Below are 17004 nucleotides of genomic sequence, written 5' to 3'. Positions count from 1 at the left end.
GGCGCCTGGGTGGCTCAGTCGGTTAAGCGTCCGACTTCGGCTCAGGTCATGATCTCACGGTCCGTGAGTTCGAGCCCCGCGTCGGGCTCTGTGCTGACAGCTCAGAGCCTGGAGCCCGTTTCAGATTCTGTGTCTCCCTCTCTCTCTGCCCCTCCCCTGTTCATGCTCTGTCTCTCTCTGTCTCAAAAATAAATAAACGTTAAAAAAAATTTTTAAATTAGACATTTTAAGATACAGTGGATGAATTGATCCATGAGTGGAACTTGGCTTATCACTGTGAGGATAAGAATGATCCTCCAATGGGGTGCCTGGTGGCTCAGTCATTGGAGCGTCCAACTCTTGGTTTTGACTCAGGTCATGATCTCATGGTTCATGGGATCGAGCCCCATGTTGGGCTCTGTGCTAACAGTGTGGAGCCTGCTTGGGATTCTCTCTCTCTCTCTACCTGCCCCCACCCCATCTCTTAAAATAAATAAACATTAAAAAAAATTTGTTTAAAGAATGTTAATCCAATGAGATAAATGAATATTGTCCCCGAAGAAGAAAAATTTGAAAACATTTGTTGTTCAAACATAAGCACCATATGCTGGGAAAACCAAGCGATGGCTGTTAATGTGCTTCTTTCCAGTATCTGCTTTACCTACAAGAATACTGTTTACCAGCATCACATCATAATACATAGTGGGTGCTGAAATGCAAAATAACTTACTAACATATTAAACCCTACAGCAGTTTCCCGATCTGGATGCTTATATAGATGTAGTACAGTTGTTTAAATAAATGTCCTTTCATCAACATTTTCAACGTCCTCCATTATCAGACATTTTTAAATGGATCTTCTTTTCTCTTTGGCTAAAATGTGTGATTGACTCCATTTAGGAGGTATTTTCAATTTCGACAGGAAGAGATTTCCTATGTGAAAATGTAAATTAGAGGAGACTGAAAAGGACATTTGGAGTAGCTGGTGTTAGCGAATCAGCTGCAGAAGGCTCCGAGCCTGGGTAATGAAAATAAAGCAGGACCAAGGATGCGATGTAACCACTCCTCTTTGTCCCCCACCTGCTCTGGATTTCTCCTCCCTCCCCTGCCACCACACGGAAGGCTCCTGCATGCATCAGTGCTCCTGGCAAAAGCACCATTCCCGGGGAGGAGACAGAGATCGAGGGTGCAAGGGGGCCAGCCCCCCACCTCGTATTCTTAAATAAAACTTTCCTGAGACCATCATCTGTTTGAGCCAGGGAGGAAATGGAAATAAGGCATGAGCAGTCATTTCTTTATCATTATGGTCTATGGTTTTTAACTTTATCAGTTTACATGTGTAATTCAGTTCTAAGCCTCAGATTCCCTAACAAATCAGACGTAAATATCTCCTGATTTTAGCCTTTCTAATTTTAGGAGCTTTTATTTTCATCAAAGTTGAGATTCAAGGTTAACTCTTTGAAGCGTGTGATACCTTAAATATAAATACTGCAGTTATTAGAGCAGCAGATTGGGCTGAAAGAAGCAAAGAGGGACTTCTATCAAGTTTAAAGAATCTACAGCACACCCCCCCCCCAATTTGATTTAATTTTTTTTTTTTTTTTTTTTTTGACCGTGAAGATGCTTCTGAGTTTCATTGTATTTATCTTTATAATTTTATTTTATAAACATTTCTAATGGGTAGAACTGGTTTAGAGACACTATGAAGTTATTTCCATACAGAATCACGTTGTGATAACAGTAGTAGGTATTAGTAAATGGGTGACCTGATTCTGCTAGGTTGGAATATCATTTCACTACCTCAGGGTCTGAAGGCAATTTAAGGCAGAATGCTAATTATTCCTCGGGACTGACAAACATTTTAAGCCCAGAATAGCTATGTCTATTGGTCTTGAAGGCTCCAGAACCCATCCTTGGAAAAACTAGTCCTTTATTGATTTAGTACCTTTCTAGCTAAGTGATTACTTTTTAATATTCTTGTGTAACTTACCTGCTTTTCTCATATGAACATCTGAAAGTTAGAGATGACATCTGGAGTGAAAACACATCATTTGGATATGAGTAAGTTTTTAGACTTTTTAGCCTTTCAGTTAGTTTTTAAATGTCTAGATAATGACTTTTAGGCAACATGCTTGAGTCTTTTCTCCAAATATTCTCTCACATATTATGATTTTTCTTTTTTTATTTTAGAGAGAGAGAGAGAGAGAGAGAGAGAGTGTGTGTGTGTGTGTGTGCGTGTGTGTGTGTGCAAGTATGGGAGAATGCCAGAGGGGGAGAGAGAGAGAGCTCAGTGCAGAGCCCAGCCTGGGGCTCGATCCCATGACCCTGGGGATCAAGACCTGAGTGGAGATCAAGAGTCAGATGCTTAACTGACTGAGCCACCCGGGCTCCCCTATGTAGAAGGATTTTGACGTAAATGCACAATACAACAGGATTTTTACTTCATGAAAAGTGTTTTCTTGTTATTAGTAAGTAGCTTGCCTTTGGCACTGGGGTGTGAACACTGTATTATTTCAAAGTTTGGAACAAAACCAAGAAGCAGCAGAGCTTACTTCGAGTGCTAACAACCTCCTTCTATCATTTGTCTTTTAGATTACCCCGGCTCTATTTTGAAATATTCTATATAGTAATATCATCTGTGGATGATATTTCTGTATAATTTTATTGAACATATGTAGCATGTTTATAAAGATAACAATAAGTCCACAGCCATTCCTTACTAGAAATTATTAAAAATAGGTGCAAGGGGCACCTGGGTGGCTCAGGCAGTTGAACACCTGACTCTTGATTTCAGCTCAAGTCATGGTCTCACAGCTCGTGAGACCGAGCCCCACATCAAGCTCTGTGCTGACAGTGCAGAGCCTCCTTGGGATTCTCTCTCCCCCTTTCTCTCTGCCCCTCCCTCCACCAAAATAAATAAATAAACTTAAGAAAATAGGAGCAACAAGGGGTACAGTAGATAGAAAGTGTCAAAGTAGAGCTCACATGTTCCATCCTTGTCTTCTTGATTTTATTAGGAACAGTTATGGGTAACGAGTGTTTTTGTCTGTGCTAACATAATCATTTTTATTCAGGTTTTATTTTTTTTTTTATTTTTTTTTTTTTTAAATTTTTTTTTCAACGTTTTTTATTTATTTTTGGGACAGAGAGAGACAGAGCATGAACGGGGGAGGGGCAGAGAGAGAGGGAGACACGGAATCGGAAACAGGCTCCAGGCTCTGAGCCATCAGCCCAGAGCCCGACGCGGGGCCCGAACTCACGGAGCGCGAGATCGTGACCTGGCTGAAGTCGGACGCCTAACCGACTGCGCCACCCAGGCGCCCCTTTATTCAGGTTTTAAATGAGAACTGATATTTAGCTGTGGTGCCTGGGTGGCTCAGTGGGTTAAGTGTCTGACTTCAGCTCAGGGCATGATCTCGTGGTTCATGAGTTTGAGCGCCACATCAGGCTCTCTGATGTCATATGGAGCCCACTTCAGATCCTCTGCCCCCCTCTCTCTCTCTGCTCCCCCCCCCCACTCTTTCTCTCTCAAAAATAAAAGAAACATTAAAAATATATTATTTTTTAAGAAAATAACAGATTTAGCAAAAACGAGAAATAAAGTATTCAGTTGACTTCATGAATCTATCCTGAAACAACCAGTTCTTATATTCCATGTCTGACATCATCTTGTTAGATACTTGGTTTTGGGCTACACTGCTTTACTTTACTAGGAACAGTCTACTTTTTTTTTTAAGTTTATTTATTTATTTTTGCGAGAGAGAAGAGGGAGAGAACCCACAAGAGAAGAGCAGAAAGAGAAGGAGAGAGAGAATCCCAAGCAGGCTCTGTGCTGTCAGCTCAGAGCCAGATGCAGGGCTTGAACTCACGAGCCGAGAGATCATGACCTGAGCTGCAACCAGGAGTCAGATGCTCAACTCACTGAGTCACCCAGGCACCCCAGGGACAGCCTACATTTTAATAAGCTCTTGTGCTTGAAAAGGTTTTCCTTAATGTATTTTTAAAATCTTTTAAAAATAATGTAGTACATTTTTATTTTAATCATCTTAACTTCTCCATAAAATTCCCATTTGTTAAAATGGAGGGGCTGATGTTTCTTAGTCACATGACAAACATTTTTAACATAATTTGGGTGCTATCACGAAGCCAGGCTTTAAGGTTTTGTACGTGGGATGCACGTCTTTGCACAAGTGTGTGCACATGCAGTTTTCTTGCTGAAGGTTAAGGTTGCTGGTTGTGTAAGTATCTTATCAGGAAAGGCCATTAAACTATCTGGTGAACTATGTTTATTTCTTTTTAAAGCTCGTTTCTGGTTTCCTCACCCGCCTCCCATATTGTCATACTTCTCTCCTAGTACTTCTAATAGGACTTAGGCAAGTTTCTGCCTCTGATGATTTACTGAATGTTTGTTTCTTACACTAATCTTTCTTCACTAAAACCTTTTCTAAATTAATTCTTCACTGTAGCATTTACAGGTTTTTGTTTGCTTTGACAAAAGAATGATTGATTTTTATGCCATTGGATTTTCATTTACTTTTGCCAATCTTTGGCCCAAGGAGAAGGGTAGAACTTATGTTCACTGTTTATATATCAGCCAGCTGCATATGGCACCTTCCAGGTATATTGAGAACCTACCAGGTATAAATGGAACTGACCAGGTATATATGGAAACTTTGAGATATATTTGGAAGCTTTCAGGTGTTTATAAAACCTACTATTTAATCAGTAATGACTTAGGTTTTATGAAAATCCATGGGAAACTTTAAGGCATGACCTCTAAGAAGAATAACATTGGTGACATTTAATTTCTATATATTAAGTGAGAACTAGTAAATATTTAAATATATGAATAAATAAAGTGGAGAAAGGAGAGTGTTATTAGGATTCTCTAGAGAAAACCAAGAGGAGAAATATAGATGCAGGTATGTGTATATACATATATACATATACATACCATACATATGCATATGCACACACATACATATATGCATACACACATACATATATGCACATACATATACATACATGCATGCGTACATCTACATACACATATGCATGTGCATACACACATATACACACATGCATATGGATATACACATATACATGTACGTACACACATATACATACATATGCATATTCATATACATGCATATACATATACACACATATATACACATACATATACATATGCATATACACATACACATACACATACACATACACATACATATACATATACATATACATATACATATTCATATTCATAGTATACATATACATATGCATGTACATGTGCATTTACAGAATTGACTCACATGATGGAGGCTGAGAAGTCCCGAGATCTACATCCACAAGCTGGAGACCCAGGAGAGCTGCTTCTGGTCTGGTGCCAGGTCTGGCTGGTCAGGAAGAGAATCCTGGTGAGAGAGTGAGAAAGAGCAAGGGTCAATATGAAGTCACATGGTGGCAGCCACAGCAGGGAGGGCAGTGACATGTGCAGACTACAACCAAATAATAATAGTTTGATGGGGAAGAGCCGTGTTGTGGGGAGTCTTGCGAAACATGTAAGAGAATTTATTGTTTGGGTGAAATGTTTATGAGTAGGACAGTGATTAGATGGCTGTACACATTGGGAAGATGAATCAGATAGAGGCTTGGACACACACTCATTCTCTTTGATCCAGAATGAAAACTACTTGTCAAGGCCCGTCTTGCTTTGTTATGGGGATACACGTCCAGGCAATTTTGATAGGAGTCTGATAAAGCACTCTTGTGGAGGAAACACACAGTTTTGGGGAGTTCGTACAGAGGACATCCAAACCTACAAGACTTCCCAAAAAAAATGGGCTGCCAAGAGCAATGGAATTCATCCAGAATGTTCCATGGGGAGTATGTGTGGGTTATGTTCCCAGTGGAGAAAGCAGGATGAGTGAGGGCCCAGAGGTGGACTAGACTTAGGTCTGTCTGAGGGACCAAAGGAAGTTCCATGTAGCAAGAGCTCAGAGGGCATGAAGAGGCTTGGAGAACGGATGGCATCCGATGGGGTGGGCCTTTGGGAACCACGCTAGGGAATTCGTGTTTTAAGAGCAATGGAAAGGGGCGCCGCGGGGCTCAGTCGGTAAAGCGTCCGACTTTGGCTCAGGTCATGACCTCACAGTTCATGGGTTCAAGCGCCATGTTGGGCTCTGTGCTGACAGCTCAGGGCCTGGAGCCTGCTTCGAATTCTGTGTCTCCCTCTCTCTGCCCCTCCTCTGCTCATTCTCTCTCTCTCTTTCAAAAATAAATGAACATTAAAAAAATAAGACCAATGGGAAGGATTTAAGGTTTGGACTTGGGAAATGCATTCACTAAATTTACATTCTGAAAAGAGAACTTTGCCTTTAGAGCAGAAACTAGGTTGGGGGTGAGCAGGCATGGGTCCAGGAGACCAGCTTCTGTAGTGTTTGGGGAGATTTGAACAGAGGGAGACAGAGAATACTACAGTCCCTGGGTGTCCATTGAGAGACTGACGGCTGTGGGGAACAGGGAACATGGAGGTCCTCCTGTTGGATTCACGGTGCATGCAGAATCAACCTGGCTGAGGGAAGTTCTACACAGTATAGGAGGAGAAAGAAGTTTGAATGTTGCAAATATTCTTATCCGTCAGCCTGGGAGACTGAATCAGGGTGGGTAATAGAAATACAGTAGGGGTGCCTGGGTGGCTCAGTTGCTTAAGTGTCCAACTTTGGCTCAGGTCATGATCTGACAGTCCATGGGTTTGAGTCCCGTGTCAGGCTCAGTACTGACAGCTCGGGGCCTGGAGCTTGCTTTGGATTCTGTGTCTCCTTCTCTCTTTGACCCTCCCCCAATCGTGCTCTGTCTCTCTCTCTCTCAAAAATAAATATTAAAATTATATATATATATGTATATATATATAAGAAGTACAATAAAACCTTGGTTTGTGAGCATAATTCATTTCAGAAACACACTTGTAATCCAAAGCACTTGCATATCACAGCAAATTTCCCCGTAAGGAATAATAGAAACTCAGATGATTCGTTCAACCCAAAAAAATTCATATGAAAATGATTACAATACTGTTATCTAATACGAAATAATAAAGAAAGTACAAAATATAAAGAAAAATAAACAAATTAAGCTGCACTTCCCTTTGAAAACCCTTACGGCTGGTGCGAGGGAGACAAGAGAGAGGAGGGTTATTGTGTAGGGAGGCTTTCAGGATCACTAATGGAATCACTGCTATGTATTGACTCCATGGAATCTTTCTTTTTGTGCCAGTTTAACAAGGCACCTATCCAATGACCTAGAATGGAGCAAAGCATTCTTAGCTCACTCTTGTCTGGAAAAGCAAAGGACTGTCCCTGGGTGCTCTGAAGTGACAAAAAATACACCAGTGCCAGTTGGGGGCACCTTCCAACGTCCTGAAAAATCACGGATTTCTGCCAAACACTGTGGCCCGAGACCGAGCATCCAAGCATGCGAGATGATCACCCACAATCCTGCAGAGAGAGAGAGAGAGAGAGAGAGAGAGAGAGAGAGGAGAACCATAGGCTCAGTTGTGATCATGTGACTTTCAGCATCACGTACGACTCGTATTGCAAGACATCGCTCATGTATCAAGTCCTAATGTATTAGAGACGTTTGCTCATCTTGTGGAAGCCTCACAGAGCAAGTTGCTGGCGATCCTGGGTTTTCCTGTAATTCATTTGAGAGGAAAGCAGAACTCCCTGTTGGATCTACGAAGTCTGAAGCGGTTGCTTGATGTGTTTGTGAGCCATGGTCAGCAGGATGCTTTCACGGAGTTAGCACCGAGGGAACACTTGAGATAAGTTCGTGGGTAGGTCCCCGCGGAGACCCCGAAGAAGCGTGTTGCTCAACAATAACGTGTCTGCGTCGCACGTTCTGTCACACTGACGTATGAGAGGAGTGTCACTGCAGGTGCTACCTGGTCAGTGTTTCAAACCCAGGGTTATGGTGCACTGGGTCCTGCACAACAGCGTCATGGCCATGACCTTGCACAGTGCTTTTTCATGACCATTTTCCCTGAGGAGGATCTCAGCGCCCGTTCAGCCTTGCCCGAAGCATATTTGTGTATTTATATAGATCTCTGCACTGCCCTCCTGTGCGGCTGGGGCCATCCTGGGCAGGCCGGGGTGGGGGGAGACGACATGAACCGCAGAGAGCCCCTCCTCCACCCCCCACAGATGCAGCCCCTTGGCCATTCGTGAAGGCCAGACCAAGCCCATGTTCTGAGCAGCAACTTCTGTCTCTCCCCATCTCACATTTTTTAATTTTTTAAAAATATTTATTTATTTTTGACACAGAGAGAGAGAGACAGAATATGAGCAGGGGAGGGGCAGAGAGAGAGGGAGACACAGAATCCGAAGCAGGTTCCAGGCTCTGAGCTGTCAGCACAGAACCCACTGCAGGACTCGATCTCACGAACCGTGATATCACAACTGGAGCCAATGTCAGACGCTCAACCGACTGAGCTACCCAGGCGCCCCCCTCATATCACCATTTTAATATTGATGGTTCTCTGTGAGGGCTTCCGGGCAAAGGAAAGACGCCCCTCCTCTGGCAGAAGGGCCCGTGCTGGTCACAAGGCTGGGGGACTGGCTGCACACTGGGGCTCAGGCCCCCCAGACACTGGCCCTGAGTCTTTGCGCAAGAGGTGGGGCCACTCTATTCTAGGGTCTCCACCCCCAGCTCTTCGAATTAGATGGTTTCAAGAAACAAGTGAGATGACCCATAAGCATTCACTATTTGAAAGATGGTAAGAGTTGAGAATTTGTTTCACCAGATGTTTTGAAGAAATACTCGGACTGATTAGAAAAATATGGACAAACTATTCTGGGAATGTCACAAGACCCAGAGTCTTTCTGAATACATAATTTATTAAATGGATTCTGTTTTTTTCCTGAAGACCACTGGCCGGGGTTTCCTCTTTCCAAACAAAATAGTTTGAGGCTAATATATTAATATTTTCATTGCTGGAGATTTATGTGTCCGAACCTGTGGTTAATAAAAACTTTATTCATATCCCGTTGAGGGGGGGGGCGGGATTTAAAATTCATTAATACTTTCCAGATAGCTTAGAAACAATAAAGAAAAGAATTTCCTTTTTAGGAGCAAGGTGGGGGTGTGTGGGCAAGAAGGTGTTGTTTACCACCTTCACTAGAAAACTAGTAAACAGGGGGTGCCTGGGGGTTCAGTCAGTTGAGCGTTGACTTTGGCTCAGGTCATGATCTTGCGGTCCGTGAGTTCGAGCCCCACGTCAGGCTCTGTGCTGACAGCTCGGAGCCTGGAGCCTGCTTCGGATTCTGTGTCTCCCTCTCTCTCTCTGCCCCTCCCTGTTCAGTCTCCGCTCCCTCCCTCCCTCCCTCTCTCTCTGTCAATAAATAAACACTAAAAAAATTAAAAAAGAGAAAAAAAACCTCGTAAGCAGTGTTGTCTGTGCTGATGCCAAGTATTTGCTTTTGCCTTACCTGGTTTCTGTTTATTTATTAAACATCCCCGAGTAAAAAGCAGCTCTGCCCAGAATAGAGAAGACATTGTTCTTTTGTATTTAAGGGGCAGATAAAACCCTGAGCAAAACATCATGTTTGTAGTCTGTGAGCTTCTGACTTGGTGAATGGGCTGTGCACGTGGCTTTAAGTAGTGTTATCTTTGCACGTGGCTTTAAGTAGTAACATCTTTTATTTGTATTCGAGTCTTCCCTCTCATTGTATCCTGGGGACACATGCAGCCACAGAGTTATTTTGTGTCAAGGAATGGTGGAGCCTGGCGAGCACTGGCAGGACAGCTGTGTTTTGTTTGTTAGTTAGTTAAATTTATGTTGAGATATGGTTGACATATAACGTTGTGTAAGTTTAAGGTGTACCAAGTGTTGGTTTGATATGTGTGTGTGTGTGTGTGTATGTGTATATGTATATGTATATATATGTACTGTATGTGTATACATATATATTAAATATATATGGGGGGCGCCTGGGTGGCGCAGTCAGTTAAGCGTCCGACTTCAGCCAGGTCACGATCTCACGGTCCGTGAGTTCCGTGAGTTCGAGCCCCACGTCGGGCTCTGGGCTGATGGCTCGGAGCCTGGAGCCTGCTTCCGATTCTGTGTTTCCCTCTCTCTCTGCCCCGCCCCCGTTCATGTTCTGTCTCTCTCTGTCCCAAAAATAAATAAAAAACGTTGAAAAAAAAATTTAAATATATATGGTACTACATATTACTGTATAATGTATGTAATGTATATATTACGTACATACAAATATATGTATGTATACATATACATATGTGTACATGTCCATATATATGTATGTAACATATACGTTATATATATTATATAGTAATACCTGTGTTCTGTCATCTACGTATTTCTTTTCTGTGGTGAAAACAATTAATATCTAGTCTCTTAGCAACTGTGAAGTTTTGAAGTTCCGTGATCACTATGCCCTGCATGGCATCTCCAGAATGCTTTCATTTACGAGTCGCACATTTGCTATTTTAATGTGCCTGGCACCAGCGGGAGACAGGAGGTACCGGGTCCCAGAGCGGGGACACAGGCCCTTGAAATTCCATGGTGGGTTGTTTGCAGACAGTCACTGTTTGTATTTGATATTCAGATCACGTCACCACCACCTTGAATTCGCGGTCTCCGTGTCAGAGCGATGCCGTTGACACTCTTCTGTAAGTCTAAAGACGAAACTACCCTATGACTGAGCTCTTGGACTCGTTGGCATTTAGCCCAGAAAAACAAAGACTTACATTTACCCCAAAACCTGCATGGGAATGTTCATAGCAGCTTTATTCATAATAGTTCCAAACTAGAAACAACCTGGATTTTCCTCAAATGACCAACTGGTCTGGCAGACTGTGGTACATTCATACTGTGGAATACTACTCAGCAATAAAATGAAGCAAATTATTGATATACACAACAAACCGGATGAATCCCTACAGAATTATGCTCCTTTTTTTTTTTTAATTCATGGTTTTATAGAGATATTTTTTCCTGGTTACACGTAACAGCCATTGATTCTTGGAAAACTGGAGAATATGAAACAAACACAAAAAAGAAAAGAGAAAATATACCTTCAATCTGCCATCTATCCCTCTGTCTTTCCACTTTGTTTTCCTGAGGCTATTAAACTAATGGAGAGAGAAAAAACACCACATCTTCGTGATTTAAAGTTATCCAAGGGAAAGTAAAATTGTGTATCGGTCATGGAAGTTATGGAGCACGCAGTGGCGTTGGGGTCTGGATGCTGAGCTTTGTGAAGACAAGAACTGGGGGTTGCTTGCTTCTCTGTCCTGACCTACTTTTATTATTTTTTATTTATTTTTTTAAACATGTGAAATTTATTGTTGTTTCCATACAACACCCAGTGCTCATCCCAAAAGATGCCCTCTTCAATACCCATCACCCACCCTCCGCTCCCTCCCACCCCCCATCAGCCCTCAGTTTGTTCTCAGTTTTTAAGAGTCTCTTATGCTTTGGCTCTCTCTCCCTCTCTAACCTCTTTTTTTTTTCCTTCCCCGCCCCCATGAGTTCCTGTTAAGTTTCTCAGGATCCACATAAAAGTGAAAACATATGGTACCTGACCTAGTTTTAAAGTCCTGTTTAATAGAACATTATCAAGTAACACATTTCACACCAATTAGGACTTTTGTATGATTCGTCAATGAGGAACCTAGAAAGTTAGTTTTCCTAGAATTTGCCTTGAGAAGGATAGGCCACGCTTAACTAGCTATTAAAATTTGGAGAGAAGGGGGGCGCCTGGGTGGTTCTGTTGGTTAAGCGCCCAGTTCTTGATTGTGTCTGGGGTCATGATCTCCTGGTGTGTGGAATCGAGCCTCGCTTTGGGCTCTGGGCTGATTAGCTCAGAGCCTGCTTGGGATTCTCTTTCTCCCTCTTTCTCTGTCGCTCCTCTCACTTGAGTGCTCTCGCTCTCTCTCACTCTCTCAAACATTTAAAAGAAATTCGGGGGGAAGAAATGAATAGGGACAGTGGCAGAGTCAAGGTCTGCTGAGAAGCAGTAGTTCACAAGTCTCCTTGTAGTTACCAATTCAGACAACACCTATGATCAAGGATCTAAAGTTATTGAAAAATATCACTTCATATAGTTGATAACAGTGTTATCAAAATTTCCACAAAATGGGACTACCGAATTTCCGCAGTGCTTTTGTCCTTTTGTTGTTAATGAAACCTAAGTGCATTTAGTAAAGACAGACTTTTCTGGGGAAGTGCATCTTCAGAAAAACTTGGTGCCTTGATCTGTTCCTTGGCGGGATATTTCTGCTATTTCCAGAAATCAGGCTGGATACAACTTGCCTGCCATATAACTTAATTCTATACTTTTGGACGTAACTGACCTGCTAAATCGGCTTGTCCCTACCTGCTTCAGAGACAATGGAGTTATCTACTAAATAATCCACATTTAAACACAAGGTAAAAATAAGGGTAATCTTTTCCTGTTTTCCTTCATCTCCCTTGTTTAATACGTCTTTTCACTTCTTTCCCCCACCATTGAACAGTGGAACTAGCATAGAGTGTTACTCAAGATGTGTAACCTCTAACTTGGCCTCATTTAGTCATTTGCCTTTCTGCGGGACTGTTAGTAGAATTATCTGCAGTCCTATTGAGAGCTAAATGTGTTCTCATGATTACAGAGTTTTCGTATGTATTCATGACATTTCATAAATTAAAGTCAAATAGGCTTAGGTGTGTGCACATGTGTGTCAAACAGATGTGTGCATGTGCACACACACATCGTGCCTGGAGTCCGAGCATAAAAAGTTGAATGAGACACTTTCATGGCGTGCCACGTCGGGCTCTGTGTTGACAGTGTGAAGGAGCTGCCCCTCCCCACCTCCTCTCTCTTTGTCTCTCAAAATAAATAAACAAAAACTTTAAAAAAAATGTTATCATAAAGGGTCAAATAAGAGTTGATTCTAAACCTCCAGATTCTTGGTTGTAATATATTCCTAGACATATTTTTCAAGTATTTCTCTTTGCTTGTTTGTGGTTTCATTAACAAATCATGTCAAAGGGAAGGTGAGTACTTCTAATCTTCAAAAAATAAACCTTAATTTTTTTTTCTGATAGTAACATTTCCATTTTATTTTATTTAATCTTTTAAAGTATATTTATTTCGAGGGGCGCCTCAGTGGCTCAGTCGGTTGAGCGTCCAACTCTTGATTTAGGCTCGGGTCATGATCCCATGGTTTGTGGGTTTGAGCTCCGTATCAGGCTCTGTGCTGACAGAAGATTCTGTCTCTCCCTCTCTCTCTGCCCCTCCCCTACTCACGCTTGAGCTCTCTTTCAAAATAAATAAACTTAAAAAAATAAAGTTTATTTATTTTGAGAAAGAGAGAGAGAGAGTGTGTGTGTGTGTGTGTGTGAGAGAGAGAGAGAGAGAGAGAGAGAGAGGGAGGGGCATAGTGCGAAGGATAGAGAGAATGCCAAGCTCTGTGCTGTGAGTGCAGAGCCCTATGTGGGGCTCCATCCCATGAACCCTGAGATCATGACCTGAGCCGAAATCAAGAGTTGGACACTCAACCGCCTGAGCCACCCCGTACTTTTCCATTTTAAGATACAGTTTTGTAAACAGCTAAGAACTATATTTCTGGTGAAATCATCCTGGACATGATTGAATAGTGGGAGAAATTTTGAAGTCATATAGAAGACATTGGGTTCTAGTTTTCTTTTGGTCATTTTCATGCCATCAAGTTTTCAAGCCACAGAGGAACATACAACCGAACTTAAAGCATCATTCCTCCATCAGGCAAACTGTCCTCTACAATCCGATTTTGATTGAGTTTCTCCTGTACCATTGCATTCTTAACAGCCCAGTCTGCAACTACTAAGATTAATTTCACTTGGCTTCCTCCATCCAGAATTCAGCAGAAGTGAAAATGCTGGTTCTTCTCACTGCTTCACGGAGCAGGTCGTAGCCGCTGTAAATTCTCTACCATAAGGACACGAAAAATGGGGGATGGGGTGGCTTAAAGAAATACTGAAATGCCCATAGGTAGGGCTTGTTAACTGATTATTTTTTAAGAATCTTAAAATGGTGGCATTTCACACATTTGACTCTATAATGTCAACAGGAGCCCATAGTTCTCTGAAGGAGGTTCATTGGTCTCTTTTATGGAACAGTGGAGTAGTAGCCTCTGTGATGATCAACAAGTAAGTGGGAGAGAAAAGAGGGCATCAGGAAGATGGATGGAAAACTGTGGTGGGAACCAGAAGAGTGGACAGCCGTCGCAATTTCCTATCTTTAATCAAGCCTTTATAGTCACTAAAGTTTTGCACATTTTGGGCAAAATGACTGACCATCCCACCCAATTCCTCACTAGTATTGATGACCTTGACTTTGACCTTTTGTTCTACTGCCCCAGCCCCAACCCAGCCATCCCAGGTCAGACAGTGGAGGAGACCCCTGGAGAAGGGGCGTGCACCACGTAAGCTGGGCTCCAGCTCCCTCCGGGCCCGGCACAGCGTCCACTCGGCTTCCGGGGCCTCCCAGCTTGGCAGTCATGTCTGACTCCACAGCAAATACCTCAGATTCTTACAGCTTCCGCCAGCCAGCGGCGCCTAGTCATCTAGACCCAACCTCTTCCTTTCCTCGAAACACTGAAGCCTCAAAGCGCTGGTTTCTTTGCTGCTCTGAGACGCCAGCAGCCTTTGGACCCGTGTTTGTCACTTCAGCTGGCATATCGAGAGGCCGTGTCCCTTCTGTGGTGGAAGGCATGCCCTCCCACCGTGCTCCAGTCCCAAACCCTCTTCCCTTCTAGCAACTTTATTTTTAATGTTTTTATGTATTTATGTTGAGAGAGAGTGAGAGAGAGAGAGAGAGGCAGAAATAGAGGGAGAGAGAGAACCCCAAGCCAACTCCATCAGAGTAGAGCCCAATCTGGGGCTCGATCTCATGACCGTGAGATCATGACCAGAGCCAAAACCCGGAGTCGGATGCTCAACTGACTGAGTCACCCAGGCGCCCCTCTTCTAGCAACTTTCTGCTCTTCATACCCCCTACACCTCCCTTTCTGTCAGCCTTCCATCCAGGATCTTCTGTGGGCTTCCAACTCAGCATAGAAATCTTCTGAAGGCTCTCCCAGTCCCCACCCCAGGAGGCTGGACTCCCTCACTTGCATGCTTCAGAGCTAGCACTGAGGGAAGAGAAGTCTTCACGGCCCCACCATCAACAGCAGTCTGTGTCTTTCCCCACACCACCACCCATTTCCTTGTGTCTACGGTCTCTTTTCTGTCACTATCAATCATTCTTGAAAATGTTACCCTTTTGTTTGGACGGCTGTGGCTTGTTTTAATTTTCCTACTCCCTTCCTGAACATTCAGTTCTTTCTTCATCCCGAAAATGTTAGCATCTTCTTTGGGGTGAGCTCATCCAGTCACAAGGGTTTGGTCATCTGCATGTTGATGACTTCCAGATCTTATTTTCTAGTCTCTTCTGAATGTCAGGTCCTTACAGCCAATTATTTTTTGGAATTCTACTGGAATCCCAACAAGGTGTTCAAAGTCAACCTGACCAATATAAAATATAAGACTTTCTCAAAAACATATCCTTCTTGCTGAGAACACTCTGGTTCAATGAGCTCACGCTCTACCCTGTTTCCTGAGACATAATCTTGCAAAACCTCGTTAATGCCTCTCTCTTCTCTTTCCTCTGTCTCTAGTCTATCCCTTCATCCTGCCAGTCCTGCCTCCAGGGCACCTGTCTCCCCTCCTCTTCACCACTGCTGGTCTCCCTGGATCACCCAGCACCCTTGCCCTTTCCACATAATCTTTCCTGGGCTATCAGAACACTTTTTCAAACACTGATCTGATCATGCCATTTCTTCGTTTTAAGACGTTTAGGACTGACCATCATTTCTAAGACCTAAACGAAGCTCTTTTGCAAGAGAGACAAAACTCTGACTACTTCTCCAACCTCACCAATTTCTGCTTCTCTCACCCGTGGCTACCATTTTGCCAACATACCTGAGCTCCTGTATACACCACAGGCACAGTCAATGCTGGGTACCTTTGTACATGTTGCTAAGTATTCCAGGGGCACCCTTAAGTCCTGAATTTGCTTGGAAAATTCTTATTCAGGTATTGGCTCTTGGAAAGGAAGCCTCTTCCTGTCTTGTAGACTTGTATCCACTCTGGGTTCCGTCCTTTTTCTGAACACTTACAAACACCTCTTGTTCATCTCCATTATTCTACTTGCATACTGTATATTGTATATTATATTCTCTCTTTCCTGAGCATAGGGATACATTTGCTTTTGTTGTTGCTGAGTGTCCAGGGATGAGCCCTTTAACTTTATACGTGTCCTTTATACCTATATCCCCAGCAGCTGTGTATTTGGGAAATGATCCCTATGTGTTTGTTGCATGAGAGCAATAAATCAGCAAATTACTCAGCCACTGCATGATTAAAGGATATTGGCCAGAAGAAATAATAAATTACTCGAAATTAAAAATCTTTAATAAAAGTATTAATTACAAAGCATGTGATAGGACCCACCAGATTTCTATATGAAATGCCTAAAACACCTGTGACCTTCTCCTTTCGGTAGGAAGGGGGCAGGTAAGGTGAGAACCAAGAGAAACAGTGTAAATAGGTTCTGGTACAGCAAGAACTTTTTTTTTCCTTCCTGAAACATCATGTGCTATTATGTATCAAAGCCTTGTAAACACAGGGCACGCAACGTCCAGGTGACTTCTATTATTCTGGAGACCAAATATGGCGGAAGTGACTTTTAACCACTGGAGTTTGACCACAAGCCAAGCTATAAGGCTGTGTGCTTTTTTTATCCTAACAGGTATTTGAACCAGTCCCTACCAGAAGACGTATCAACAGCAGAGCATTCTGTGAACAGGGAGAAATTTGCTCTTTTGAAACAAGCCCTGAATGTAGTTGGCTTCAGTAACATGGTGAGTCGTATCATAAAATATTTCACTGAGAAAACCAACCTTGTCCTAATTTACACAAGTCTTTCATTCAAAAACATT

At 42.7% G+C, this 17004-nt stretch overlaps 1 protein-coding gene across 2 annotated transcripts in view; it reads left to right on the top strand.

Annotated features, from left to right (window-relative positions):
- Nucleotides 1-17004, top strand: part of MYO16 (myosin XVI) — a 491281-nt gene that overhangs the window by 251746 nt on the left and 222531 nt on the right. For both annotated transcript variants that reach the window (XM_040487087.1, XM_040487086.1), the window contains exon 17: nt 16815-16926. In XM_040487087.1, the coding sequence (XP_040343021.1) occupies nt 16815-16926 (112 nt within the window). The remainder of the gene's footprint in view (nt 1-16814; nt 16927-17004) is intronic.

The sequence above is a fragment of the Herpailurus yagouaroundi genome, unplaced genomic scaffold, assembly GCF_014898765.1.
Source record: "Herpailurus yagouaroundi ecotype Mexico unplaced genomic scaffold, PumYag 164, whole genome shotgun sequence".
Lineage (NCBI taxonomy): Eukaryota > Metazoa > Chordata > Mammalia > Carnivora > Felidae > Herpailurus > Herpailurus yagouaroundi.
The sequence above is the reverse complement of the archived record's forward strand: the minus strand, read 5'-3'. Positions and strand labels throughout refer to the sequence as shown.